General features: G+C 42.3%; 1 protein-coding gene and 1 pseudogene across 2 annotated transcripts in view; one reads left to right on the top strand and one right to left on the bottom strand.

Moving 5' to 3' along the window:
* The window catches only part of SLC35B4 (solute carrier family 35 member B4), a 41,124-nt gene extending 14,210 nt beyond the window's left edge, over positions 1-26,914 (bottom strand). Inside the window, exons 1-4 of one of the 2 annotated variants that reach the window (XM_055590963.1) lie at positions 26,548-26,905; positions 7,678-7,791; positions 3,587-3,689; positions 2,153-2,202 (exon numbers count right to left, since the gene is read on the bottom strand). In XM_055590963.1, the coding sequence (XP_055446938.1) occupies positions 2,153-2,202; positions 3,587-3,689; positions 7,678-7,791; positions 26,548-26,624 (344 nt within the window). In that variant the 5' untranslated portion in view covers positions 26,625-26,905. Of the gene's footprint in view, positions 1-2,152; positions 2,203-3,586; positions 3,690-7,677; positions 7,792-26,547 lie in introns of both variants that reach the window. The other variant, XM_055590964.1, reaches the window with a different exon arrangement.
* LOC129659519 (selenide, water dikinase 2-like) lies at positions 14,623-17,027 on the top strand (annotated as a pseudogene).
* Positions 26,915-27,251: the final 337 nt, after the last annotated feature.

Here is a 27,251-nt window from a genome sequence, read left to right on the forward strand (position 1 = left end):
GATGTTAAAACCTTTCATTTGAAATTTTCTACTGAAATATTTTGTATAGTTCTGGTCACAGCGTGTCAGAAAAAGGCCAAGGGGTGACTAAGAACTGGCTAAGGGGTGGGCCAAGGAGCCCAAAGCACCACTCTAGAGAAGAGGGGTAGGCGAGGAGACAGGCACTGCTGCAGCAGATGTACAACCAGATGGGAGCGCTTCTGCAATGATCAGAGAGAGAGGTCTAAAATTCAGGTCTGAACAATCATGAAGAACACAGTTAAGGTGAATAGAGGTTTGGTCTTCATATCCTGGAATGGGGAACACACTATAAACTTGAAGGGTACTACTCAAGATAAGCAAAAGGAGATGATAAATGACTAATCCATGATATAGATAGTTAGCTTAGAGAAGTTTCTGCTCTCTGGGTAAGACCCACTGGACAGAGTCAAAAAGAGAGAGAGAGAGAGAGATGACAGACTCAGAACAGGTTCTTAAGGGAAAATTAGATGTTTGATAAAGGCCCCTGACATTTGGGGTATGTCAGAATATTAACACATTGCTTTTATAGGAAGTTCTTCTGTATCCCTGCTATGCACCAAAACCAAAGGTTATAAAGACCACAGGTCTGTCCCAATGTGAATTTTACACTACCAAAAAGCACAGGGGTCACTTCAAAGGTAATGAGCCTGAGCATTATCTCTGTATGCTTGAACAGAAGAGCCTACAAAAGCAATCAACTACAAGGGTGCTCTCATCTGGGGAATATATGAGCCTCGGGAGATAAAGAGCTCATCACCAGGAGCCAGCAGGACAGGACAATTACCCTTTTCATGACCCAGTCCTTTTCAGCATAGGTTCCCATGCTGAATTGACAGCTACTTTCCAAGCTGGTACAGAGTTCCAGTACTGGGATTGGGTATGGACTACATTGAAAAGCTGGCACCAACTCACATTTTTGGTCCTAACAGTGAGGCTGAACTTTCCCTAAGAAACGTTCCGGCCTGTATGTGCTGTCTCTGCCCCTTGCCCCTCCTCCTTGGGTGTGAGGGGTGAGGCTCTGAATGAAGGTGAGACCACAAATCCCTGGAAACAGCATCCCAGGTACTGCTACTTTTTTTTTTTAAAAGATTGTTTTAATGTAGACCATTTTAAAAATGTTTATTGCATTTGTTACAGTAGTGCTTCTGTTTTATGTTTTGGGGTCACGTGGGATCTTAGCTCAACCAGGGATGGAACCCGCACCGCCCGAATTAGAAGGTGAAGTCTTAACCACTGGACCTTGAGGAAAGTCCCTCATGTACTTCTGATACTTCCCAACTGTACCCAGAGAGAGCTGTTCATGATAGTCACAAAGATCAGTCCTAAAACTTTTCCTTGCCTCTTCTTGGCCACTTGGGCCTTTATTAGGAATCTTCTTTGTAATTCATATGATTATTCCTTAGTTTGCTATGTTGTATGCTTCCTAGGAGAGCACTGTCCCACAGAACTTTGGTAAATCTGGAAATGTTCCACACCTGGGCTCTCCAATATGGTCACCACTAGTCACACATGGCTACTGAACATTTAAAATGTGACTAGAGAGGTGGAGAAAATATATTTTTTATTTACTTCTTAATATTTAAATTTAAGTGTAAATAGTCACATGTAGCCAGTGATGACCATGTGGGACAGTGAAGTTCTAGATCAATTCGCTTCATAAGTTACTGTTGTTATCTAGTTGCAAAGTTGTGTCTGATTCTCTGTGGACTATAGCTTGCCAGGCTCCTCTGTCCATGGTATTTCCCAGACAAGAAGCCTGGAGTGAGTTGCCCTTCCCTTCTCCAGGGGATCTTCCCAACCCAGGGATCAAACCTAGGGCTCTTGCATTGGCAGACAGATTTCTTTACCAATGAGCCACCAGGGAAGCCTGGCTTCACACATTAGTATGGTACTAAAGATTTAATGACAAGAGTCTATTAATTCTACACAGAGAAAATGCTCCTCCAAAGACACAGGCGGGGCCTCTTCCCTGATCCACTGCCTCAGGAGTGGGCCTCACTGTCACAGACAGAACCAAGAACCAAGGCAGATGGCCAAGAGCAAACTTATCACCTCTATGAGAAAAGGAATCCAGACAAAATTGGGGCTCAGGTGAACCTTCCTATATACAAAATAAAAGAGCACTGCTTACCTTTTTTTCAAAATGATAATTCCTAGAATCATGTTGGCAATTAGAGAACCCTGTAAAGAGAGACAACAGTTTTAGTGCATGAGGGAAAGAAAATAATGTAATTCAAGACAAACATGAACACAGACAAGGGGGAGAAACAACTGCAAAGACGGAGGTTAGGGTTAATAACTAGTGAGAATCACTTGTTCTTAGGACAGCAAAAAGGACAAACTATAAAAATCTACCACAGAAAATAATAACACCTTTTAAAGATGACATTAAGAATAAAGACGATCAGTTCCCAATATGGTCACAGGTGAAGCGAGGGCTAGCAGGAATATTACAGACTTATTTTTGGCAGATTTTCTAATTAATTGTTGTTGTTTGTTCTTTATTTGCTAAGTCATGTCCAACTGTTTTGCAGCCCCATGGACTGTAACCCATCAGGCTCCTCTGTGCATGGAATTCTCCAGGCGAGAATACGGGAGTGAGTTGCCATTCTCCTGCAGGGTATCTTCCCCACCCAGGGACTGAACCCAGATCTCCTGCTTGACAGGAGGACTCTTTCCTACTGAGGCACCTGGGACACCCATATAATTCACAGGAGCCTTAAATAAGCTTCTCCTGAGCTGTTTGAATGAATGAAGCTGTGCAGGGACCTCTCTGTCCTCTCAAAAGGCATCAGTCAGCCAGCAAGTGTTTATTGAAAGTCTACTCTGTGCGCAATGCTCTGAAGGTCATCTTAGTTATTATAATCAGCTCTGGAAAGTTCCTTTAGGGAAATCTCACATTTCATCTCACAATAATCTTAGGCCACACAAAAAAGTTATTATTCCAATTTTCACCCATTTTGCATTCCTCTACAAGCCTAACTACATTCCCCTTTGAGTTTCTCTCTGGTTCTTCAGGAAACACTCTGTCCTTATTTATACACAGACTAAATGAAGCTCTCCCACCATGCCTGAGGCAAAGATGAAAACCTCTGCTGCTTAAGGAGAAACCCTACCTTCCTCAAGAATTTCCCTTTAGCTAATTATCTCAAGTCTCTGCTTTCAAAAACCAGCAGAAAAAAGAAGTAATCTACACCACATACTAGAAGTAAATATAATTTTACAGAAGAAACAAAAAGTGATGAGAAAAAAGTTAAACAACATTCATAGCAAGACTGAATATAAAACCAACCAGAAAATTAAAGGCAAGATCTGTTATCTGGGGAAATTTTAACTTTTCTTTTATTAACTGCCAATAAGCCCTCTGATAAATAAAAGTAAAGCATCCACCTTCACATTTCTGTCTTTTTGCCTTCCATCTCAGATGAAATTCAGTCTCTTTTCATTCATCCATGAGACCTAGTCTTACACCCTAGACTTTACTTCCTATAGGACCTTTGAATTGAATGGACCCACTTAACTTCATTTTCCAGAGGAACATATGCATGTGAGTCTGCAGACTTACAGATCTAAATATCATGTGCAGGGGCATGGCAATGTTGAGATTCAGGGCATAGTTGTTCACCACGCTGACGGTGAAGAACATGGTCACCATTATGGCGTAGTACCTGAGAGGCAGAGACAGCAGTTCATCATCACACAGGGTCCACAATTTCAAGACAATCAAGTAGACTAGGAAATACATATTTTTGCTTTTAAAAGTATTGTGCTTATCTTCTCTATGTTAAAAGATGGTATCACTATCACATGAAGTCAAATACCAAGTATATATGAAAATACTTCACAAAGCTACACTAACACAGAAAAAGTTTGAACTACTGAATGTGACACTACTTTAATATTCTTCCATAATGATAAAGAAACAACAAAAAAATTTAGGAACTCTAATCACTTAGATAAAGGGATAAATACAAATGAAAAAATTTTATATTTGTATGCCCCATTTTGAGCTAGAAAATACTTAAGATGACTTTCATATAAATCAGCTTAAGCCATTTAAAATGCTTTTCTCTTTTCGTAGGCTAAACATCAGCAATGTCATACGATTCAACCTAATATATTCAAAATGAGAAAAATTGTATTTGAAGTATCAATTCGGTCGCTCAGTTGTGTCTCTTTGCGACCCCAAGAACTACAGCACGCCAAGCTTCCCTGTCCATAGCATGCCAGGCTTCTCTGTCCATCACCAACTCCTAGAGAGTGCTCAAACTCATGTCCATCGAGTTGGTGATGCCATCTAATCATCTCATCCTCTGTCGTCCCCTTCTCCTCCTGCCTTCAATCTTTCCCAGCATCAGGATCTTTTCTAATGCATCAGCTCTTCACATCAGGTGGCCAAAGTATTGGGAGTTTCAGCTTCAGCATCAGTCCTTCCAATAAATATTCAGGACTCATTTCCTTTAGGATGGATTGGCTGGATCTCCTTGCAGTCCAAGGGACTCTCAAGAGTCTTCTCCAACACCACAGTTCAAAATCATCAGTTCTTCAGGGCTCAGTTTTCTTTATAGTCCAACTCTCACATCCATACATGAGTACTGGAAAAACCATAGCTTTGACTAGATGGACCTTTCTTGGCAAAGTAATGTCTCTGCTTTTGAATATGCTGTCTAGGTTGGTCATAGCTTTTCTTCCAAGGAGCAAGTGTCTTTCAATTTCATGGCTGCAGTCACCATCTGCAGTGATTTTGGAGTCCAAGAAAATCAGGTCTGTCACTGTTTCCATTGTTTCCCCATCTATTTGCCATGAAGTGATGGGACCGGATGTCATGATCCTAATTTTTTGAATGTTGGGTTTTAAGCCAACTTTTTCACTCTCCTCTTTCACTTTCATCAAGAGGCTCTTTAGTTTTTCTTCGCTTTCTGCCATAAGGTTGGTGTCATCTGCGTATCTGAGGTTATTGATATTTCTCCCAGCAATCTTGATTCCAGCTTGTGTTTCATCCAGCCCAGCATTTCGCATGATGTACTCCACGTATAAGTTTAATAAGCAGGGTGACAATATACAGTCTTAACATATTCCTTTCCCAAATTGGAACCAGTCTGTTGTTCCATGTCTGGTTTTAACTTGCTTCTTGACCTGCATACAGATTTCTCAGGAGGCAAGTAAGGTGGTCTGGTATTCCCATCTCTTTAAGAATTTTCCACAATTTGTTGTAATCCACACAGTCAAAGCTTTGGCATATCAATAAAGCAGAAGGAGATGTTTTTCTGGAACTCTCTTGCTTTTTCTGTGATCCAATGAATGTTGGCAATTTGATCTCTGGTTCTTCTGCCTTTTCTAAACCCAGTCTGAACATCTGGATGTTCTTGGTTCATGTACTGTTGAAACCTTGCTTGGAGAATTTTGAGCATTACTTCACTAGCATGTGAGATGAGTGCAATTGTGTGGTTGTTTGAACATTCTTTGGCATTGCCTTTCTTTGAGATTGGAATGAACACTGACCTTTTCCAGTCCTGTGGCCACTGCTGAGTTTTCCAAATTTGCTGGCATATTGAGTGCAGCACTTTCACATGATCATCTTTTAGTATTTGAAATAGCTCGACTGGAATTCCATCACCTCCACTAACTTTGTTCGTATTTGAAGTATTGGGTTGGCCAAAAAGTTTGTTTGGGTTTTTTTTGCAAGATGTTACAGAAAAACCTGAATGAACTTTACGACCAACCCAAAGCAGAGGTAAAGAATTCAGGGCAAACATGAACAAGTGGTTCCATATTCTTCAGGAAGTGTTGGACGTCTTTGAGCACAGAATCCCATCCTTTTACCCTTTTGCACATCTGGAGAATGGACACACTGAGTCTCAGGTTACCTTCCCTAACAAGAACCAGTCTTGTGTTCCTGGTGAGGTAGAGGGCTCTCTGCCCTCATAGGCAGCCATGCCAGTGCAACACTAACCCAGTCTGGGAAGTTTGAAGAGCTGTACAATGAACGCAGAACCCAGTAATACACACATACAAAGTTACTGCTAAGAGCAATTTTACAGCTTCTGAATAATAAACTGTTAGTGATTTCACAAGCTTTTTTGTCCAATTTCCCTTGTCCTGTCTTGAAAAGATGTCATTTGGAGACAGAGTTCATCAAGTTCTTTCAGGATAATTAATTCCAACCATTCCACATCACTGCCTACATATTGCATTGCCTAGAAATTGCTTGTGGGGATGAATGACATGAGCAAGATTTTGATGATGCCTTCACAGATAGAAAATAAAATAGCCAGCACAAACTGCACACATGGGAGCACGGTTGTTAGGGCAAGTTCATGAGGAGCCTCCAAAGGCAGGTTAGGGAGTTTGGGCTTCACTCTGAGTCCAGTGGTGAACCCTGAGCACTTGTGAGAGTGGGTGCTACAATACAATGGTAGGAAGCTGACATGGAGGGATGAACAGGTGATGGGCAGGAGGTCAGCCTGCTAGGCTATTAGTATAAAAGTTACGGCAAGAGTGAAAATGTTCTTGAGGTATGCTACTGGCTGCCAGAGTAGAAAGAAATAGTGGAAGAAGGAGGAGAAGAAGGACCAGAGGAATAAAAAAAAGGTTGGGGCGCCTACTCTGATGTAAATGTTGGTCTTGGAAGGAGAAAGTTTTATACAGATACTAAAGCCACTGGGGGACGGGGGTATTTATCCTACTAAATACTCACAACTGGATGGATTACACTTTGTTTTTGTGTGCATGTATCTTTTTTTTTTTTTAATTGAACAATAGGACATAATGTATAGCACAGGGAACTCTACTCAATATTCTGTAATAGCCTATACAGGAAAAGAATCTGAAAAAGAATAGATATATGTATATGTATAACTGAATCACTTTGCTGTACACCTGAAACAAATACATTGTTAATCAACGCCACCCCAATATAAAATAAAAATCAAATTAAAAAAATAATAAATACACTTTGATTTCAAAGTATCTCATAGCAAGAATGCTGTTTTTCAATACATTGTTTATTACAAGATCTGCCTTGTTTGTATTTGGCCCCATGAGTATAATTACACAAATTTGGACTCATGGATGGAGGTCTGGAAATAAGAATCTTACCTTAACTTGCCATTCATTTTGTTTTGATTGAGGTGAAATTCACATAACAGAAAACCAACCATTTTACAGTGAACAATTCAGTGGTATTTAGTATTATGTTGGCCAAAAAGTTTGTTTGGGTTACAGAAAAACCAACCCAATATATTACAATGTTATGTAACTACCACCCCCATCTCCAAAAGCCATTAGTTTTTTTAAAAGTAACAACAATACAACTCTTACCATATTTGGTTACCATCATGAGGATAACACACATAAGTACTTAAAAATTGGTTACCACACTAGGCCTTTAACTGACCATATGCCAGACACAGAAGATACACAGACACACACACACACACACAAATGAGTTATTTTAAGTGTTGTGGCAGGAACTGTATTCTAAAAACAGGGTCCCTGGAGTTTCACCACATATTAAATTCAGAAAATGAATTATTCTACTGATATCTTTGATATAAATCTTATAAAAGGATGCCTCACATTCCTTTTATATGGTTATGAGAAGAATAGCTGTTAAGTTTTTTAAAAAGGCTAAAAGAAGACTTCAACGTGCCATACCTTATTGGGATAGCCGGACGCTTCCTTCCCAAATCAGCCTCAAAGAGGAAGCCTTCCACAGCGATAAATAAAAACTGTGCAAATGTCACAATGTTCCCACATCCTGGGTGTCTCCTGTGGAGTGGATAACAGAAAGAAAAAAAAGAGCACAGAAAACTGAGCTAAAGGGCAGTGAGACTTGTTTTACTGGTAGTTCAGAATAACAGGGAAGATGGATTTCTATTACCCACTGTCCATCTTTATCTGAGTTTTCGCATCCCATGGATCTCATAAACACAGCAATAGACCCACAGAGAAGAATGTCAGCTTTCTTCCTTCACTCTTCCGAGGGTGTAGCAGGCCAGAAGGAAGAACCACTCGATAATGCTCATTCCAAGAACTATGATACAACTTTCCCAGTGAACTGTAGGAAGTTGGTCATAGGCTCTCATTGGGATCCTCACTTAACCAAGAGGGCTTTAGTCCAGATCCTTGTCAGCTTGGACACAAAGTCCAGGGACAGAAATATGCTCAGGTCTCCTGTACTGTTTTAGCTTCCCTTGTGGCTCAGCTGGTAAAGAGTCCACTTGTAATGCGGGAGACCTGGGTTCAATCCCTGGTTTGGGAAGATCTCCTGGAGAAAGGAAAGGCTACCCACTCCAGTATTCTGGCCTGGAGAATTCCATGGACTGTATAGTCCATGGGGTCGCAAAGTGACATGACTGAGCCACTTTCATTTTAACCTGTAATGTTTACATATCCTCCCGACCAGGAATCTCCAAGACTGTTGTCAATCAGACTCCTGTCCAATGTTGACCACAAGAACACTACCTTAAACAGAGACCCGATGCGGGCAACAACTGGTTGGGGGGACAGGGACGCGGAATCTTACTTTTTTTCTAAGTATAAAGCACAGGATAAACATACAGCATGTAAGTCCATTTATAGTGTATCTGCAGAGGGATGACTAGGGGAAAAAAATATGCCCACAAAGGGTCTTTTGTGGGCGTTGGGGGAGGGGCAATGATTAAGACAAGACTGAGGAGCACTGCTACAGTCTACCAGTCTCCACCATCCTTACCACAAATGTGCTAGGCATTTAGCATACATCCTGGAATTCACTGGAACCTCTTCAGTCATCTATGCAAGGGTTGCGGAATCTTCTACAATGATGCTTAGGAACAAATCTACAAGGTAGTAAAATTCTCTGACATCCCTCTTGAGGCACTTTGTGAAAGTTAGTTACTTAATATGTGTGGTTTGTTTTCAGCTTCATTTAGCATCACGTAGTGCTGCCCCATCACTGGAAGGAGGACCAAGTGAGCAGCTGTCTTTGTTTTCCTGAATCTTCCACAGTCCTCACATTACCATTATTCCCATATTATGAAACAGAGCCTCCCAATTCTATATCTACATCTTAACCAAAGACATTTACTCAAGCCTAGTGATTAGAGGGATTTAACAATTATTATATATTAAAATAACGTTATTTATTAACAACTCCATTCTCTATCGGTGGTGTGTGTGCGCTCAGTTACTCAATCGCGTCCTACTCTCTGACCCCCTATGGACTGTAGCCCACCAAGCTCCTCTGTCCATGGGATTCTCCAGGCAAGAATACTGGAGTGGGTTGCCATGCCCTCCTCCAGGGGATCTTCCTGACACAGGGATTGAACTCACATCTCCTGCACCTACTGCATTGAAGGTGAATTCTTTACTGCTGAGCCACCAGGGAAGCCCCTATTGGTTGTATTAATATTAAAATAGCAATCCCAAGGATCTCATTCTTAAACTCACTAAATAAAAATAACAATGCCAAGCATAAGCCATTCCTGTATGGAGCTGTGCTTTCCATCTGAAGCGAACTGTTGCTCCTCTCTAGGCTCTACTGCTTATGAAGGTTTCCTTGAAAACTACTGCTCTGTATTCAACAATCTCTTTTGGCACTCCTTATGTTCGAGGGACAGGGCAAAACATTGCAGGAATTCATACATAATCATGTAAGTCATTTCCCTCATTCAAGGAACTAATCAAGACTATGAACCTAAATATAAATGACAGGAGAGGGAACTTTAGCTTTAGCACAGCGCTCTTCAACTCCGGCTGAAATGAAAGTGAAAGTTGCTCAGTCATGTCCAACTCTTTGCGACCCCATGGACTATACAGTCCATGGAATTCTCCAGGCCACAATACTGGAGTGGGTAACCTTTCCTTTCTCCAGGGAATCTTCCTAACCCAGGTCTCCTGTATTGCAGGCAGATTCTTCACCTTCACCAGCTGAACTGCAAGGGAACCCCAAGAATACTGGAGTGGGTAGCCCCTATCCCTTCTTCAGTAGATCTTCCAGATCCAGGAATCGAACCAGGATCTCCTGCATTGCAGGCAGATTCTTTACCAGCTGAGCCACAAGGGACTCAGGCTAGGCTGCTCTTTAAAAACCTGTAAGCCTGAGAAGCCTCACCCTCCCCTGTGGGGTGGGGCCCTGGAATGTGTACTTTGAAAGCTTCCCACTAGATCCTAATGTGCAGCCAGAGCTGAGAAGCACTAGAGTAGGTCTGGGAGGTGTAGGAGTGTGTGTGTGTAAGACGCACAAGTCTTAAGGGCTGCTGTGGGGCTGAGAGTCCGTGCGTTCCACAGAACTTGTGCATGCCAAGTTGCTACAGTCACATCTGACTCTTTGTGACCCTACGGCTTAGAAGCACACAGTGACATGCAGGATCCAGCTCTGCCACTTACCTGATGACGGCGGAAGTTAATTACCCTAGGTTTAGTTCCCTTATCTTTAAAGTGGGAACAGTACTAGTGCCCATCTCCTTGAGTAAATAAGCCAGTCCCTGAAATGCACCTGACGGAGGGAAAAGGCAAAGAGCAGAACACTAGGATGCCTCCAACCTAAGTATAGTAACTCTTCTAAAGACATTTATACTGACCAGGTTTTCTCACCTGTAAAATAGAAGTCATGTATTTTTAATGTCATAGTGAGGATTCAATGAGAAATCAACAATCACAGGACTCGGTCCAATAAGGGCTCATGATACTTCTTGCTTTCCCTTCCATTTTCTCTTTATCAATGGCTTAGGCCAATTCAACTAATGAATAATTATTGAGAACATTCTGCATGTGCAGTTAAGTGCTGGCTGTGAGGGAGCTGCCAACTGAAATGAGACATGATCCCTGCCAAGCATGGATGAAGTAAGAGGCAGAAGGAACCCAGTGCCCTGATCCTTCTTCCTGGATGGTTAAAGGGTGTCCTGTTCATCTTCGTGCCTCCAGTCTCTGGGCACTGAGTCTGGCCTTCACTCAAGCAACTGAAGCAAACATGACCTAGAATATTAGGATTGTATGAAAGTTAAAAAGAAACTACTTCAAAAAAAAAAAAAAGGATTCCCTTTAAAAGTATATTCTTCCTATCCTATCCAGGACGTTTTAAAGGGCATCATAACAGGATTGGATCAAGATGGCAGAGGAGTAGGACGTGGAGCTCACTTTCTCCCACAAATACATCAAAAATACATCTACGTGTGGAACGATTCTCATGGAACACCTACTGAACACTGGCAGAATACCTCAGACTTTCAAAAGGGCAAGGAAATCTCCATGTAACTGGGTGGGACAAAAAGAGAAAAGAGAAAGGCATCGAGATGGAACCTGACCCCCTGAAAGGAAGCTGTGAAGGAGGGAATGGGCCTGCCCCTGGGAATGGCCCTCTCTAGTAGGGAGATCAGCCAGGACAGAGGGGGAGCTTCGGAGCCCTGGAGGAGAGCATAGCAACTCATCTGTGAAAGGAAAAGAAGAGAAAGACCCGCATAGATGGTCAGTGCTGCCCAGCTCTCCCCAGACTGAGATGCTCCTCTACTGGGGTGGGTGGGGGCTGGGTACCGAGGCTTGGGTTTCAGAGCTCAGACTCTGGGGAGAGAGGACTGGGGTTGGCTGCATGCAGACAGCCTGAGGGGGCTGGCTAGGATGTGGTGTGCCACAGGCAAGGGAGTATGGGAAGATGCTTGGGCCCACCGGAGAAGCAAGGCCATTGTTGGGGGGAGCGTGAGGAGGTGGTGGGCCCACCATAGGAGCTTCTTTCTCTGAGTACACTCTCAGGAGGCAGGGCACAGGCTACTTGAACTCGAGGAGTCCCAAGGAAAGAGACACCATCCAAACCCAAAACAGCCCTCATGCCAAAAAATATTAAACTCACACAAGCTATGCGGGGATGCTCCCACATATAAATAGCCCTCCAAGACTACAGTAGATAGTTGTTTTTTCAAAACTCATAGAGTAAGAGGGATATAAGCAAAACGAAGAAGCAGAGGAAACACTCTCAATTAAAAGACCAAGAAGATTCCCCTGAAGGAACAATGACATAGATCTCCTCAGTCTAAAAGACACCAAGTTCAAAAAGGAGGTAATGAAAATACTGAAGAAATTAAGAAAGGCTATTGACAGAAATGCAAATTACTGTAAAAAAGAACTAGAAACATAAAGAGGCAAGAAAAAATTTTAAGTTCACTTGCCAAGACAAAAGTAGAGCTAAAGGCAATGGACAGCAGAATGAATAATGCAGAAGAAAGAATAAGTGACCTGAAAGACAGAATAATGGAAATTACCCAATTAAAACAGCAGATAGGAAGCCAAATAGAAAAAAAAAAAAGAATGAAAGCAATATAAAAGACTTGTGAGATAATATAAAGCATGCCAATCTATATATAATAGGTATTCTAGAAGGAGAAGAGGGATTGAAAATGTATTTGGAGAAATTATGGCTGAAAACTTTCCAAACCTAAAGAAGGAAACAGATATCCAGATGCAGGAAGCACAGAGAATACCAAACAAGATAAACCCAAACAGACCTATACCAAGACATATTTTAATAAAAATGGCTAAAGCTAAAGAGAGATTTCTAAAGACAGAAAGAAAAACAAACAGTCAACTATAGGGCTTCCCTGGTGGCTCAGTGATAAACAATTGATCCAGGAATATCCCACACATGATGCAGAGCAACTAAGCCCATGTACCACAACTACTGAGTCTGTGCTCTAGAGCCTGAGGGTCACAACTACTGAAGCCCGCACTTTAGGGCCTGCGCTCTGCAACAGGAGAAGCCAGCACAATGAGAAGCCTGTGCACCACAACTAGAGAGAAACCCCTGCTCGCTGCAACTAGAGAGAGCCCACACAGCAACAAAGACACAGCAAAGCCAAAAATAAGTAAATAAAATTACTTTTTAAAATGAGTTAAGTATAAGGGAACCCCCCATAAGGCTATGAGCTGATTTCTCCACAGAAACACTGAAGGTCAGAAGGGAGTGGCAAAACATATTCAAAGTCTTGGAGGGGAAAAATATGGAGCTTAGATTACTCCACCCAGCAAGATCATCATTCAGAAGAAATAAAGAATTTGTTAGACAAGCAAAAACTAAACAAATACAGCAACTTTAAAAACTATCCCAAAAGAAATATTGAAAGGGCTTCTCCAAATAGAAAAAAAGCAAGAAGATATAGGAAGGAGGAAATCACAATTGGAAAGTAAATCATTTAAATTGGCCAGTACACAGATTAAAAAAACAACCTACTTGTGAAAGTGATGATCAACACAAGGAACAAGAGAAAGATAAACATGAAAATGTAAAAAAAGACACCAAAATCAGAGGGAAGGACAGTAAGAAAATACAGATTAAAAAAAAAAAAAAAGTGTTTGAGCCTATAGTCTGAAGCAATCTAAAGCAATATGAAGGGCTTAACACAACTGGGGAAAAAAAGGTGGGCTACCACAAATCGAAAACATAGATTCACAAAAACCAAAAAGAAGAGAACACAAGCATAAAACATATCAAACCACAAAAAGAAACAGAAGAATCAACTGGATAACAAAGTTTAAAATGACAATAAATACATGCTGCTGCTGCTGCTAAGTCGCTTCAGTCGTGTCCGACTCTATGCGACCCCATAGATGGCAGCCCACCAGGCTCCCCCATCCCTGGGATTATCCAGGCAAGAACACTGGAGTGGGTTGCCATTTCCTTCTCCAATGCATGAAAGTGAAAAGTGAAAGTGAAGTCGGTCAGTTGTGCCAGACTCTTATCGACCCCATGGACTGCAGCCTACCAGGCTCCTCCGTCCATGGGATTTTCCAGGAAAGAGTACTGGAGTGGGTTGCCATTGCCTTCTCTAATAAATACATATGTATCAATAATTACCTTAAATGTCAATGAACTGAATGCTCCAATCAAAAGAACAAAGTGGCAGACTGGATTAAAAAACAAGAGCCTACAATATGCTGCCTACAGTGTGAGACCCACCTTAGGGCAAAGGACACACATGGGCTGAAAGTGAGGGAATGGAAAAAACATATTTCATACAAATGGAAATGACAAGAAAGGAGTTGCAGTACTCATATCAGACAAAACAGACTTTAAGCAAAGGCTATAAACAAAGATAAAGAGGAACACTATATAATGATAAAAGGATCAATACAAGAAAAGTATTTTACACTCATCCACATATATGCACCTAATAGAGGAGTACTCGAATACATACAACAAACACTGTCATAAAAGGAGAAATTGATGAGCATATAATAGTAGGAGACTTTAGCTTCTCATTCACATCAATGGACAGATCTTCTAGACAGAAAATCAATAAGGCAACAGAGATCCTAAATAATACAACAGACTTGACGTTTTTCAGAACATTATAACCGCCTTCTTCCCCGAAAAAGAAAACACATTCTTTTCAAGCGCACATGGAACATTCTCTAGGATTGACCACACACTAGGGCACAAACTAACCTCAACAAACTTAAGAGTATAGGAGGCGGCCCTGGAGCGTGTGGTGTGGCGGCAGTTGGGCTGCGCGAGTTGTGCCAGAGAGACACCCTGCGGGAATATCTGTTACGCCTTGCTAACTGGAGTGGAAAGTAAAAGGCACCTCTCCTCCTCCATCTTCTTTTTCCTCTCCCTGCCGGGCAGGCATGATGGCGGAAGCCGCAGCGACAGGTGCCGGCGAGAGGCTATGGCGGCGGTGGCCGCGGGGGAGAAGGCTCCTCAGGCCCGGCAGGCTTGCCTCGAGGCCGGGGCCTGTTGAACCGGCCCTTCGAGCCCCAGGCGTTGGGTCGCAGCCGGAGCTGGCGGCTCACTGGCTTTGGCATGAAGGGCTGAGCCTGCAAGGTCCCCCAGGAGACGCTGCTCAAACTCCAGGCGGGACTGACGCAACCGGAAGTGCGACCGGCGCTGGGCCGGAGCCTGGTCGGAGGCCTTGAAGAGACGGCCCAGCAAGCCGATCTGCCCGGTGAGGGCAGAGCTCAGCCCGCCCTTCCGCAGCCTCAGCATTGGGATGGATTCCCGCATCATACCCCTGAGGCACAGGGGGCCTGTCCTTGGTGCAGACCACTGACCTCTTTTACCCCTCGGTGGAAGATCCCTACAGTGATGGGGCCCATCACATGCACCAACGTGCTGAGTGACCGCTATGCCATGGGCATTACTGAGTGTGACAACATGTTGATGCTAATCAGCGTCAGCCAGAGTATGCCTGAGGAGGAGTGAGAAAAGATTACACCACTCATGATCAAAGGCTTTCGGGATACTGCCGAGGAAGGAGGGACTGCAGTGACTGGTGGGCAAACGGTGGTATTATCATCGGTGGAGTTGCGACTGTGGTATATCAACCAAATGAATTCATCCTGCCTGACAGCAGGGCAGTTGGGGATGTGCTTGTGTTAACTAAACCCTTAGGAACCCAAGTTGCCTGTCAATGCCCACCAATGGCTGGATAATCCTGAAGGATGGAATAAGATAAAGATGGTGTTCGTCAGAGAAGAGGTAGAGCTGGGCTATCAGGAAGCTATGTTCAACATGGCTACCCTCGATAGAATTCAGTTCAGTTCAGTCACTCAGTCGTGTCGGACTCTTTGCAACCCCATGAACCGCAGCACACCAGGCCTCCCTGTCCAATCACCATCTCCTGTAGTTCACGCAAACCCACGTCCATCGAGTCAGTGATGCCATCCAGCCATCTCATCCTCTGTCGTCCCCTTTTCCTCCTGCCCCCAATCCCTCCCAGCATCAGAGTCTTTTCCAATGAGTCAACTCTTTGTGTAAGGTGGCCAAAGTACTGGAGTTTCAGCTTTAGCATCATTCCTTCCAAAGAACATGCCAGACTAATGCCCACGTTTTAATGCCCATGCAGCCACAGATATCACCGGCTTTGGCATTCTGGGTCACTCTCAGATCAGATCAGATCAGATCAGTCGCTCAGTCGTGTCTGACTCTTTGCAACCCCATGAATCGCAGCACGCCAGGCCTCCCTGTCCAACACCAACTCCCGGAGTTCACCCAGACTCACGTCCATTGAGTCAGTGATGCCATCCAGCCATCTCATCCTCTGTCGTCCCCTTCTCCTCCTGCCCCCAATCCCTCCCAGCATCAGAGTCTTCTCCAATGAGTCAACTCTTCACATGAGGTGGCCAAAGTACTGCAGTTTCAGCTTCAGCATCATTCCTTCCAAAGAAATCCCAGGGCTGATCTCCTTCAGAATGGACTGGTTGGATCTCCTTGCAGGCCAAGGGACTCTCAAGAGTCTTCTTCAACACCACAGTTCAAAGGCATCAATTCTTCGGCGCTCAGCCTTCTTCACAGTCCAACTCTCACATCCATACATGACCACAGGAAAAACCACAGCCTTGACTAGACGGACCTTTGTTGGCAAAGTAATGTCTCTGCTTTTGAATATGCTATCTAGGTTGGTCATAACTTTCCTTCCAAGGAGTAAGCATCTTTTAATTTCATGGCTGCAGTCACCATCTGCAGTGATTTTGGAGCCCAGAAAAATAAAGTCTGACACTGTTTCCCCATCTATTTCCCATGAAGTGATGGGACCAGATGCCATGATCTTCGTTTTCTGAATGTTGAGCTTTAAGCCAACTTTTTTACTCTCCACTTTCACTTTCATCGAGAGGCTTTTTAGTTCCTCTTCACTTTCTGCCATAAAGGGTGGTGTCATCTGCATATCTGAGTTTATTGATATAGAACAGAGAAATGAAGTGTCCTTTGTCATTTGTAATCTGCCCAGCATTGCCAAGATGGCTGCCATTAGCCAGGCCGGCAAGTGCTCTGGTTTCCTGCAAGGAACCTCAGCAGAAACTTCTGGAGGGCTACTGATTTGTCTGCCAAGAGAACAGGCACCTCACTTTTGTTCAGAAATCAAATCTTCAAAGTATGGAGAGGGTCGTCAAGCCCAGATTGTCAGTATTGTTGAAAAGGGAAACCAGACAGCCGGATCACTGACAAGCCTCGCGTTATTGAGGTCCTGCCTTGTGGGGCCACTGGTACTGCTCTTGCTCCTGAGAACTCCAGTGCCTCCTCTGAGCCTGGCTTGTGAGATGGAACAGCAGAAGTTGTACACAAGCATGGACCATTCTCTACAGTTGATTTTAGGAAGAAATTTCCAAAGAAGGCTGCCCGGTTAGTACTTCCAGCTGCTCTTCCTAGGTAATTTGAATCAGCCCATCAAAAACTGCAGATTCCAAGGCCAGAAGTAACATTTTTGGACTTCCAAGGGGTAGATTTGTTCATCTCTTGAGTGGAAAAAGAGCAGGAAACCCCATTTCCTCTTTCCAAGAGCAAGATGAGATTATTCAGGTTTGAGATATTTTTCTTGGCACAGGGTTAATTGATTTTTTTCACAAGGAGTGAGGTTATGTATTAAAATTACATGGACACCAAAAATAAATTGCAAAATGAAAAACACTTAGATCAGAAGCAAATAAGTTTGGACCAATACTGTTGATAAACTGAAACTGTTATGAGAGATTAAAATGCAATGACAAATTCTTATTAGACTACTCTGAAATACTGGCTCTTTCCTACTCTGGACCAGAATTGAGCAGCTCGTCCAATGACTGGGAAAGGGGGACCTCCAACCACCTTACTTGATCTCTGCTAATGACGTCTCTCTCTAAATCCCTTTAAGGACTGGGAGAGGCAGAGCAAACCTCAGAGCCCAGGCCTTGGTGGATATTAAGATGCTAAATCTTGTGTTGAAAATTCCTGGTGATTTCATCAATAAAGCTATTTCTAGTGAAATAAAGAATTTTGTTGGGGGAAAAAAAATTACTTCAAGCATCTTCTCTGACCACAACAGCATGAAACTATAGATCAAATACAGGAAAAGAAATGAGGGGGAAAAAAAAAAAGATTATATGGGGACTAAACAACAGAAAAAAAACCAATGGGTCAATGAGGAAATCAAAAAGTAAATTAAAAAATACCTTGAAACAAATGACAATGAAAATACAACCATACAAAAATCTATAGGATGTAGTAAAAGCAGTTCTTAAAGGGACATTCCCAGTGATACAGGCCTTCCTCAAAATATTAGAAAAATCTGAAATAATAACCTACCACCTAAAATAATTAGAAAAAGAAGAACAAACAAAATCTAAAGTCAGAAGAAGGAAGGAAATAATAAAGATTGTGTGTGAAAGTTGCTCAGTTGTGTCTGACTCTTTGAGACCCCATGGACGGTAGCCTGCCAGGCTTCTCTGTCTATGGAATTCTCCAAGAAATTCTACCGGCGTTAAGTAGCCATTCCCTTCCTCAGGGGATCTTCCCAACCCAGGCATTGATCCCAGGTCTTCCTATTGCAGATTCTCTGCCATCTGAGCCACCATGGAAGATTAGTGAGGGAATAAATAAAATAGAAATTAAAAGGACAATAGAAAAAATAAATCAATAAAACCAAGAGCTGGTTCTTTGAAAGGGTGAACAAAACTGACAAACTTCTGGCCAGGATCACCAAGAAGAAAAGAGAGAAGAGACCAAGTAAGAAATGAAAAGGGAGAAATCACAACTGATAACACATAAATACATAAAAACCTTAACAGAATACTATAAACAATTACATGCCAACACAGTTAACAACCCAGAAGAAACAGACAACTTTCTACAAACATACAGCCCACCAAAACTGAATCAAGAAGAAGATAATTTGAAGAGACCAGTCACTAGAAGTGAAATAGAATCTGTAACAAAACAAACAAAAACAAACAAAACACCCTATAAACAAAATGTCAAGACCAGACAGCTTCACAGGCGAATTCTACCAAACACACACAAAAGAACTTATACTGATTCTTCTTGAAGAGGAGGGAACACTCCCAAAGACATTTTACAAAGCCACCATCACCCTCATATCAGAATCAGACGATACCACCAAAAAATAAAATTACAGGCCAATATCTCTGAGGAATATAGATGCAAAAATCCTCAACAAAATATTAGCAAATCAAATCCAACAACATTTAGAAAAGATCATACACCATGACCAAGTGGGATTCACCCCAAATTCACAAGGATGGTTCAACATATGCAAAATCAGTGTAATACACATTAACAAAAGAAAAGTAAAAAACCACATGATCATCTCAATAGATGCAGAAAAAGCATTTGACAAAATTCAACATCGATTTGTGATTAAAAAAAAGAAAAACTCTTACCAAAGTGGGTATACAGGGAACATATCTCAACATAATAGAAGTCATTTATGACAAACCCATAGCCATTTTAATACTCAATACTCAATATAATCAGAGAAGGCACTGGCAACCCACTCCAGTACTCTTGCCTGGAAAATCCCATGGACGGAGGAGCCTGGTAGGCTGCAGTCCATAGGGTCGCTAAGAGTCAGACATGACTGAGCGACTTCACTTTCACTTTTCACTTTCATGCATTGGAGAAGGAAATGGCAACCCACTCCAGCGTTCTTGCCTGGAGAATCCCAGGGACAGAGGAGCCTGGTGGGCTGCTGTCTTCGGGGTCGCACAGAGCCAGACACAACTGATGCGACTTAGCAGCAGCAGCAGCAGCACTCAATATAATACTTTTAGCAATAAAGCCTTCTTGCTAAAATCTGGAATAAGACAAGGATGCCCACTCTCACCACTTTTATTTAACACTGTATTGGGAGTTCTAGCCACAGCAATCAGACAAGAAATAAAAAAGTATCCAAATCAGAAGGAAAGATAAAATTGTCACTATATGCAGATGATATGAAACTATATATACAAAACTCTAAGGTCTCCACATAAAAGCTACTAGATCTAATAAATGAATTCAGCAAAGTGCAGGATACAAGATTAACATTCAGAAATTAGTTGCATTTCTTTACACAAACAATGAAATAACAGAAAGAGAATGTAGGGGAAAAAAAAAAAAAACTTAAAAAAAATCACACCAGAAAACAAAACAAAAAAATAGGAATAAATCTGACCAAGGAGGTAAAAGACTTATATGCTGAGAACTATAAAACACTAATAAAGGAAATCAAATAGGATTCAAAGAAATGGGAGAATATCCCATGCTCTTGATTTGGAAGAATTAATATTGTTAAAATGGCAATACTATCAAAAGCAATCTACAGATTTAATGCAATCTCTATAAAACTACCCATGATATTTTTCACAGAACTAGAAGAAATAACCCCAAAATGTATATGGAACCATAAAAGACCCAGAATTCCCAAAGCAATCCTAAGGGGGGTGGGGGGAGCAAGAGACATAACTCTTCCAGACTTCAGACAATACTGTTAATAAAAAACTACAGTAATCAAACCCTGCAGGAGGGCATTGGCAATCCACTCCAGTATTCTTGCCTGGAGAATTCCACAGACAGAGGAGCCTGGCAGGCTGCAGTCCGTGGGGTCACAAAGAGTCAGACACAACTGAGCGACTAACACACACACAGAGTAATCAAAACAGTGTGGCATTGGTACAAAAACATATGTACAGATCAATGGAACAGAACAGAGAACCCAGAATAAACCCACACACCTACAGTCAATTAATCTTTGACAAGGGAGACAAGAATATAAAATGGGAAAAAGACAGTCTCTTCAGCAAGTGGTACTGGGAAAGTTGAAGAGCTGCATATAAATCAATGAAGTTAGAACACAACCTCATACCACGCACAAAAATAAACTCAAAATGTCTTAAAATCTTAAACATAAGACATGATACCATAAAATTCTTAGAAGAGAACATAGGCAAAACATTTTCTGACATAAATCATACCAATGTTTTCTTAGGTCAATATCCCGAGGCAACAGAAATAAAAATAAACAACTGTGACCTTACAAGCTTTGGCAGAGCAAGTGAAGTCACTCAGTCGTGTCCGACTCTTTGCGACCCCATAGACTGTAGCCTACCAGGCTCCTCTGTCCATGGGATTTTCCAGGCAACAGTACTGGAGTGGATTGCCATTTCCTTCTCCAGGGGATCTTCCCGACCCAGGGCTTGAACCCAGGTCTCCCACATTGTAGACAGACGCTTTACCGTCTGAGCCACCAGGGAAGTCAAAGGAAACTGTAAAAAAAAAAAAAAAATCTATAGAATGAAAGCCGTAGCATCATTTGCAAGTGATGTGCCATACAAGGGCTTAATCTCCAAAACATACAAACAGCTCATACAACCCAACAACAAAAAAACAACCCAATCAGAAGACCTTAATAGACAGTTCTCCAAAGAAGACATACAGATGGCCCATGAAAAGATATTCAACATCACTGTATTAGAGAAATGCAAATCAAAACGACAATGAGGTACCACCTCACAAAGTCTACAAACAACAAATGCTGAAGAGGGTGTGGAAAAAAGGGAACTCTCCTATACTGTTGGTGGGAATATAAATTGGTGCAGCCAGTATGCAAAACAGTATGGAGGTTCCTCAGAAGATTAAACACAGACTTATCTTTTGTTCCAGCAAACCCATTCCTGTGCATACATCCAGAGATAACTCTAATTCAAAAAGATACACATACGCCAATGTTCAAAGCAGCACTATTTACAATAGCTAAGACATGGATACAACTTAAATGTCCATCAACAGATGAATGGATAAAGAAGATATAGTACATACATACAATGGAACATTATTCAGCCATAAAAAAAACAAACAAACAAAATAATGCCATTTGCAGCAACATGGATGCAACTAGAGAATATCATGCTAAGTGAAGTCAGAAAGAGAAAGACCATATGACACCATTTATATGTGGAATCTAAAAATGGCAAAAATGAACCCATCTATAAAACAGAAATAGAATCACAGACATAGAGATCAGATTTGTGATTGCTAAGGGGGAGGGGAGGAGAGGGATGGACTGGGGAGTTTGGGGTTAGCAGATGCAAACTATTATACATTGAATGGATAAATAACAAGGTCCTACTGTATAGCACAGGGAACTATGTCCAGTCTCCTGGGATATACCATAATGGAAAAGAATACTTAAAAACATGTATGTGGTGGTGGTTGGTGGCTTAGTCACTAAGTGATGTCCGACTCTTGCAACCCCATGGACTGTAGCCTGCCAGGCTCCTCGGTCCATGGGATTCTCAGGCAAGAATATTGGAGTGCGTAGCCATTTCCTTCTCCAGGGGATCTTTCCAACCCAGGAATTAAACCCTGGTCTCCTGCATTGCAGGTAGGTTAACATTCTTAACCTACTGAGCTACAAGGGATGCGCTCCCCCACCCCCGCAAAAATGTATGTATGTGTATAACTGAGTCACTTTGCTGTATGGCAGAGATTGGCACATTAGAAATCAACTATATTTCAATTTTTTTTAAATGTTAAAAATAAGTGATTGAAAGCAAGATCTTGAAAGCATAGCTGTACCCCCGTATTCACTGCAGCACTATTTGCAATACCTAGTGATGATGCAGAAACAACTGAAATGTCCATGGATAGGTGAATAGATACAGAAAATGTGGTATAAACATACAATACTATTAACCCTAAAAATGAAGGAAATGATATCATTTGCAACAACGTGGAAGACATGCTAAATGAAGTCAGTCACAAAAAGGGAAATACTGCATGACTCCTCTTACATGAAGCATCTAAAATCAAACTTACAGAAGCAGACAATAGATGGAGACTGCGAAGGTCAAGGGGAAAGGGAAAATGGGGACCTGTTGTTTAATGGGTATAAGTTTTCAGTTATACAAAGCAAATAAGTTCAAAAGATACCTGTGCATTGAAGTACATATGGTTAACAATTCCATATTGTACACTTTAGAATTTGTTAGGAGGGTACATCTTATGTTCAGTGTTCTTATCATAAAATAGAACACAAGAAAATTTTGGAGGTGATGGATATGTTTATTACCTTGATTATGATGGCTTCATGGTGTTATTTTATAACAATACCTGTCTCCATAGTAGGTACTATTATGCCCATTTCATTGCTAAAGACACTGAGGGACATATGACACTGAGTTAGGAAAGTCTCTCAGGGCTACCTGGCAAATAAATGGTGTTTGCATTTTATTATTCTTCTATTTATTATTATCATTGTTATTATTATTTTTTTCTTTTTGTCACATGGCACATGGGATCTTAGTTCCCCCACCAGGGACTGACTCGTGCCCCTGCACTGGAGGCGCTGAGTCTTAACCCCTGCACTGCCAAGGAGCTCCCTTTTTTTTTAATTCAGTGCTTTTTAGTATATGTAGAGTTGTGCAGTCATTTCCATTTTTTAAGACATTCCAAAAGAAATCCCATACCCATTAGGAATCAGTCCCCATATCCCCCTCCTCTTGACAATCTAATCTACTTTGTCTCTATTTCCATAGGATTTTTATATCTCCCTAATGTGCCCACATAATTCAATTTTTAAGAAATCAATTTACCGAACTTTTTAAGAACACAATGCTATACAGCTACCAATGGAACAATTTAACTTGAATAATTCATTTGAAAACATCAGAGTACAAACCTAGATCTTTTTCTCCTAAATCACTTATTTTCTTGAACTTTATTCCTCAGGAATTATAATCACTAACTGCAAATCATTTCTGTTTGAATTCTCTTTGGCAAGAATCCAAAGTTTTACTTTTAGAAAATGTCCTTATTTAACATTAGGCACTTGATTAAAAAATAAAATGCCGAAAAGAAAATGTTTAAGATTGTTTTCCTGATCTAAGACACTTCGCCTAGATAGGGACTGATGTATATCTTGATTCCGAAGTAGCAGGTGAACTCTCTCAGAAGGAAGATCAAAGCACTCATTCAATACTTCATGCTTGCCCTATGCACTGCATGGGTGCTTTGTATTTTATTATAGGTCCCAATCATAGGTATGAAATCAGAAAGAAAAACCTAAATTTGTTTTCCAATTTGGAAGAGAACAATTAAAAATGCTCACTTTACAAGTCACTTTAGTATTTCCATTCATACTTGGTGTTCCATACCTAATGATTCCAAGAAAACCACAGAAGAAGCACAGGGCCTGCTCTACAAAATTTTATTAGCTTTCCACTATGGAGAAGGCGATGGCACTCCACTCCAGTACTCTTGCCTGGAAAATCCCATGGATGGAGGAGCCTGGTAGGCTGCAGTCCACGCAGTCATGAAGAGTCGGACACAACTGAGTGACTTCATTTTCACTTTTCAATTTCCTGCATTGGAGATGGAAATGGCCACCCACTCCGGTGTTCTTGCCTGGAGAATCCCAGGGACAGCAGAGCCTGGTGGGCTGCCATCTATGGTGTCGCACAGAGTCGGACAAGACTGAAGCAACTTAGCAGCAGCATGATGTCCCAAGACAAGAGTTACAAATTATGGGAAGCCAAATCTACAAAATACCTTGAAGACTATCTAGTCCAACCAGTTCTTACTTTCTCAATCTGAAACATGATTAAGTTGGAGTTGCCCAAGAAAATTAGGAAAAAACTGCTATTCAGTCTGGGGTACCACTCATTAAATTAGCAAATGTACCCCTTACCACTGTATGCAAACATTCAGATGAATAATGCAGAAAAACATTCTGTACAGTTACATTTACCTATAACTTTTCAGGAACAGTTAATAAAACAGAGTTGTTGTTTATCACTAAATCATGTCCAACTCTTTGCAACCCCATGGACTGTAGCCCACCAGCCTCCTCTGTCCATGGGATTCTCCAGGCAAGAATACTGGAGTAGGTTGCCATGCACTCCTCCAGGGCATCTTCCTGACCAAGGGATCGAACTCTCATCTCCTGCATTGCCGGCGGATACTTCACCACTGAGCCACCTGGGAAGCCCAATAAAACGGGTATACAAATACTGAAACAAAAGTTGTTAAAAGGGGAACGAACCAAATATGAGCTTCAGACTTTGCACATGAATTTCATTTAATCCTTTAAAACCCTGTGAGGCTGGCAGAGCTATCGCCACCCTTTCACAGCTCAGAGAACAGACTCAGAAAGACCAAGTAATTTAGCTAAGGGCTCACAACTGGTTAAAAAAAAAAAAAAAAGGCTCTCAGTTGCTAGCATATTCTGATGTCATACAGCATTTGGCAAGATTTAATTTAATGGCATATTCAACATAAACACACTATTATTCTCTGACCTTCATTTCCATGGCTGACCTGATTTCATCACATTTTTCTATTTTTAAACCAATTTCCAAAGTGACCTTCCTTTGAAGTGTACCAGCTGACAGCTGGATGCATCTTTTCCTTTTATTTTCATATCCCTCACCACTTAGTCCCAAGAATGACAAATGACAGATCTTTATCGACACTTTTTGCATAATAAAATTTCAAGCTCTGTAATTGCAAAAATTAACCCCAAAGAATTCCTTTAAGTAAACTGGTTGCTTCTGAATAACTTAATCAATAGTGTCATGAAAATAAAATACAAGTCTAATAAGCACCACACGAGGAACTGAGTGGCCAAAACTATGGGCTACTCCAGTTTAAAAATAACAGGAAGGCTGAAAAAGATACTGGACTATGAGTTTAGATTCTTGGGTTCCAGTTCTGGTTCCGCCACTTACAAGAGATAAAAGAGAACCTAATTTCTTGGGACGTGTTTCACTTTCAGTAAAACAGAGAATATAATTGTTGACCTATCTTGTACATAAGATTGTTCTGATGGGCAATGGAGATAATTGTGCAGATTTTAAAACAAGGTGTTAAACAGCACAGATATTATTTTATAGCTGGAAAAAGGAAGCCCAGAGAGGCTAAATAATTTGAAAATGACACACAGCCAGGGGAATGACAGAGCCAAAGGCTGAAACTCATGAGATTTTCAGTCTTGAGCTTTTCCAGTCCACCTGTCGCCTTTTCTGTAACTGTGCTCAATGACCTTTGCACATTGTTACTTAATACTGTTTGTGTGCCACCTCAATAAAGCTACCTTAGTGTCTTTTGGGAAAGTGTCATAACCATTCTTAATTTATAAAGTTTACGCCTCAAATTGCAAGCTTCCTAATTTATTCAATAGTATCTTAATGCTGGAAAATCTATCTCCGGTCAATTAGACAACTTTCTGCCTAAGAATTCGTTCTACTACATCCCCAAGAGGTATGCTGGGCGAAGTATCATAACCATCTCTAAGGCCAATAAAACAAATGTTCTGCAGCCTACTTTAATACAACTGAAACTTTCTTTGCAGTGTAAACCAAGTTAGACTGCTTTCTAAGTCCAAGCTTTGCTCATGTCATACAAGAGGCATTAGCAGGATCGAGAAGAGCTGGGGGGAATCTTGGCTTCTGCCACGAGTTCCCTTCGACCTTGAGGGGTGGGAAACTCTACAGACTTCAATCCTCCAGGGTATGAAACGGGCGGGTGACGATAGCAAACACCCCGAGGGTTCCCCTAGAGGGATGCTGAGAAACTGTTGGGCAGGAGACCTGACGGTGCACAGGATGACGGACCAGCCAACTCAGAGAGGTCCCAGGTAGTCCAGAGCAGACCCGGGCGGAGGCGATTCCATCCCGGCCCGCGCGCGCCTCGGGGTGAGGAGGGAACGGCAACAAGACAGGGCGCGGGCGCGGGGGGGACGCCGAGCTGCGGCGTTCGGGGGCGCCTCTCCTCCCGCTTCTTTTGTGCGACCGACGGGGGTCACTCACCGGGCCAGGAGCTCTAGGAAGATCACGTTACTGCAGCAGCCTGCGAAAACCAGGCCCACCGCGAAGGCCGGGCGCATGGCCAAGACAGGGGAAGGGGAGCGAGAGCGCAGAGGAAGCGCCCAACTAGACCACTACCCCAGGAAGCCCGGCTACCGCCTCGCCGAGGCACTGAACATCACCACCGTCCTGGAGCGCCGCTCTCCCGGGTCTGTGACGGTCTCCCTTTTCTCAGCGGCTGCCACCAACGCTGCCGGTCAAGGAGCTGTAGTTCGCAGTCAACCGGAGCCCCATTCATACGAGGGGGCGTCCGAGTCCGGGCTAGACTACACTTCCCAGAATGCCGCGCGCCCGTACGCCAAGCGGCGACGTATTCCGCTTCTGCCGGGCAGCTCAATCGGAGAGAGAGGCGAGGTGCCCGTCATGCCTCGCGCCGTAGCGAGCCGCGAGGCTTGCTGGGAAGTGAAGTTCCAACGCTGTCAATGTTGTTTCCCGTGAGGCAGCCAAAGGCTACGAAAGGGATTCGTCCATCATTTACAGGGCAAACTCACAGCTGAGGGCACTAGAACAACACACCTGTGATTGATAATTAGAAGTGTTCTAGGATCTGACACGGAGAAGGCAATGGCACCCCACTCCAGTACTCTTGCCTGGAAAATCCCATGGACGGAGGAGCCTGGTAGGCTGCAGTCCATGGGGTCACGAAG

Source organism: Bubalus kerabau, chromosome 8 (assembly GCF_029407905.1).
Source record: "Bubalus kerabau isolate K-KA32 ecotype Philippines breed swamp buffalo chromosome 8, PCC_UOA_SB_1v2, whole genome shotgun sequence".
In the NCBI taxonomy this organism is placed as follows: domain Eukaryota; kingdom Metazoa; phylum Chordata; class Mammalia; order Artiodactyla; family Bovidae; genus Bubalus; species Bubalus kerabau.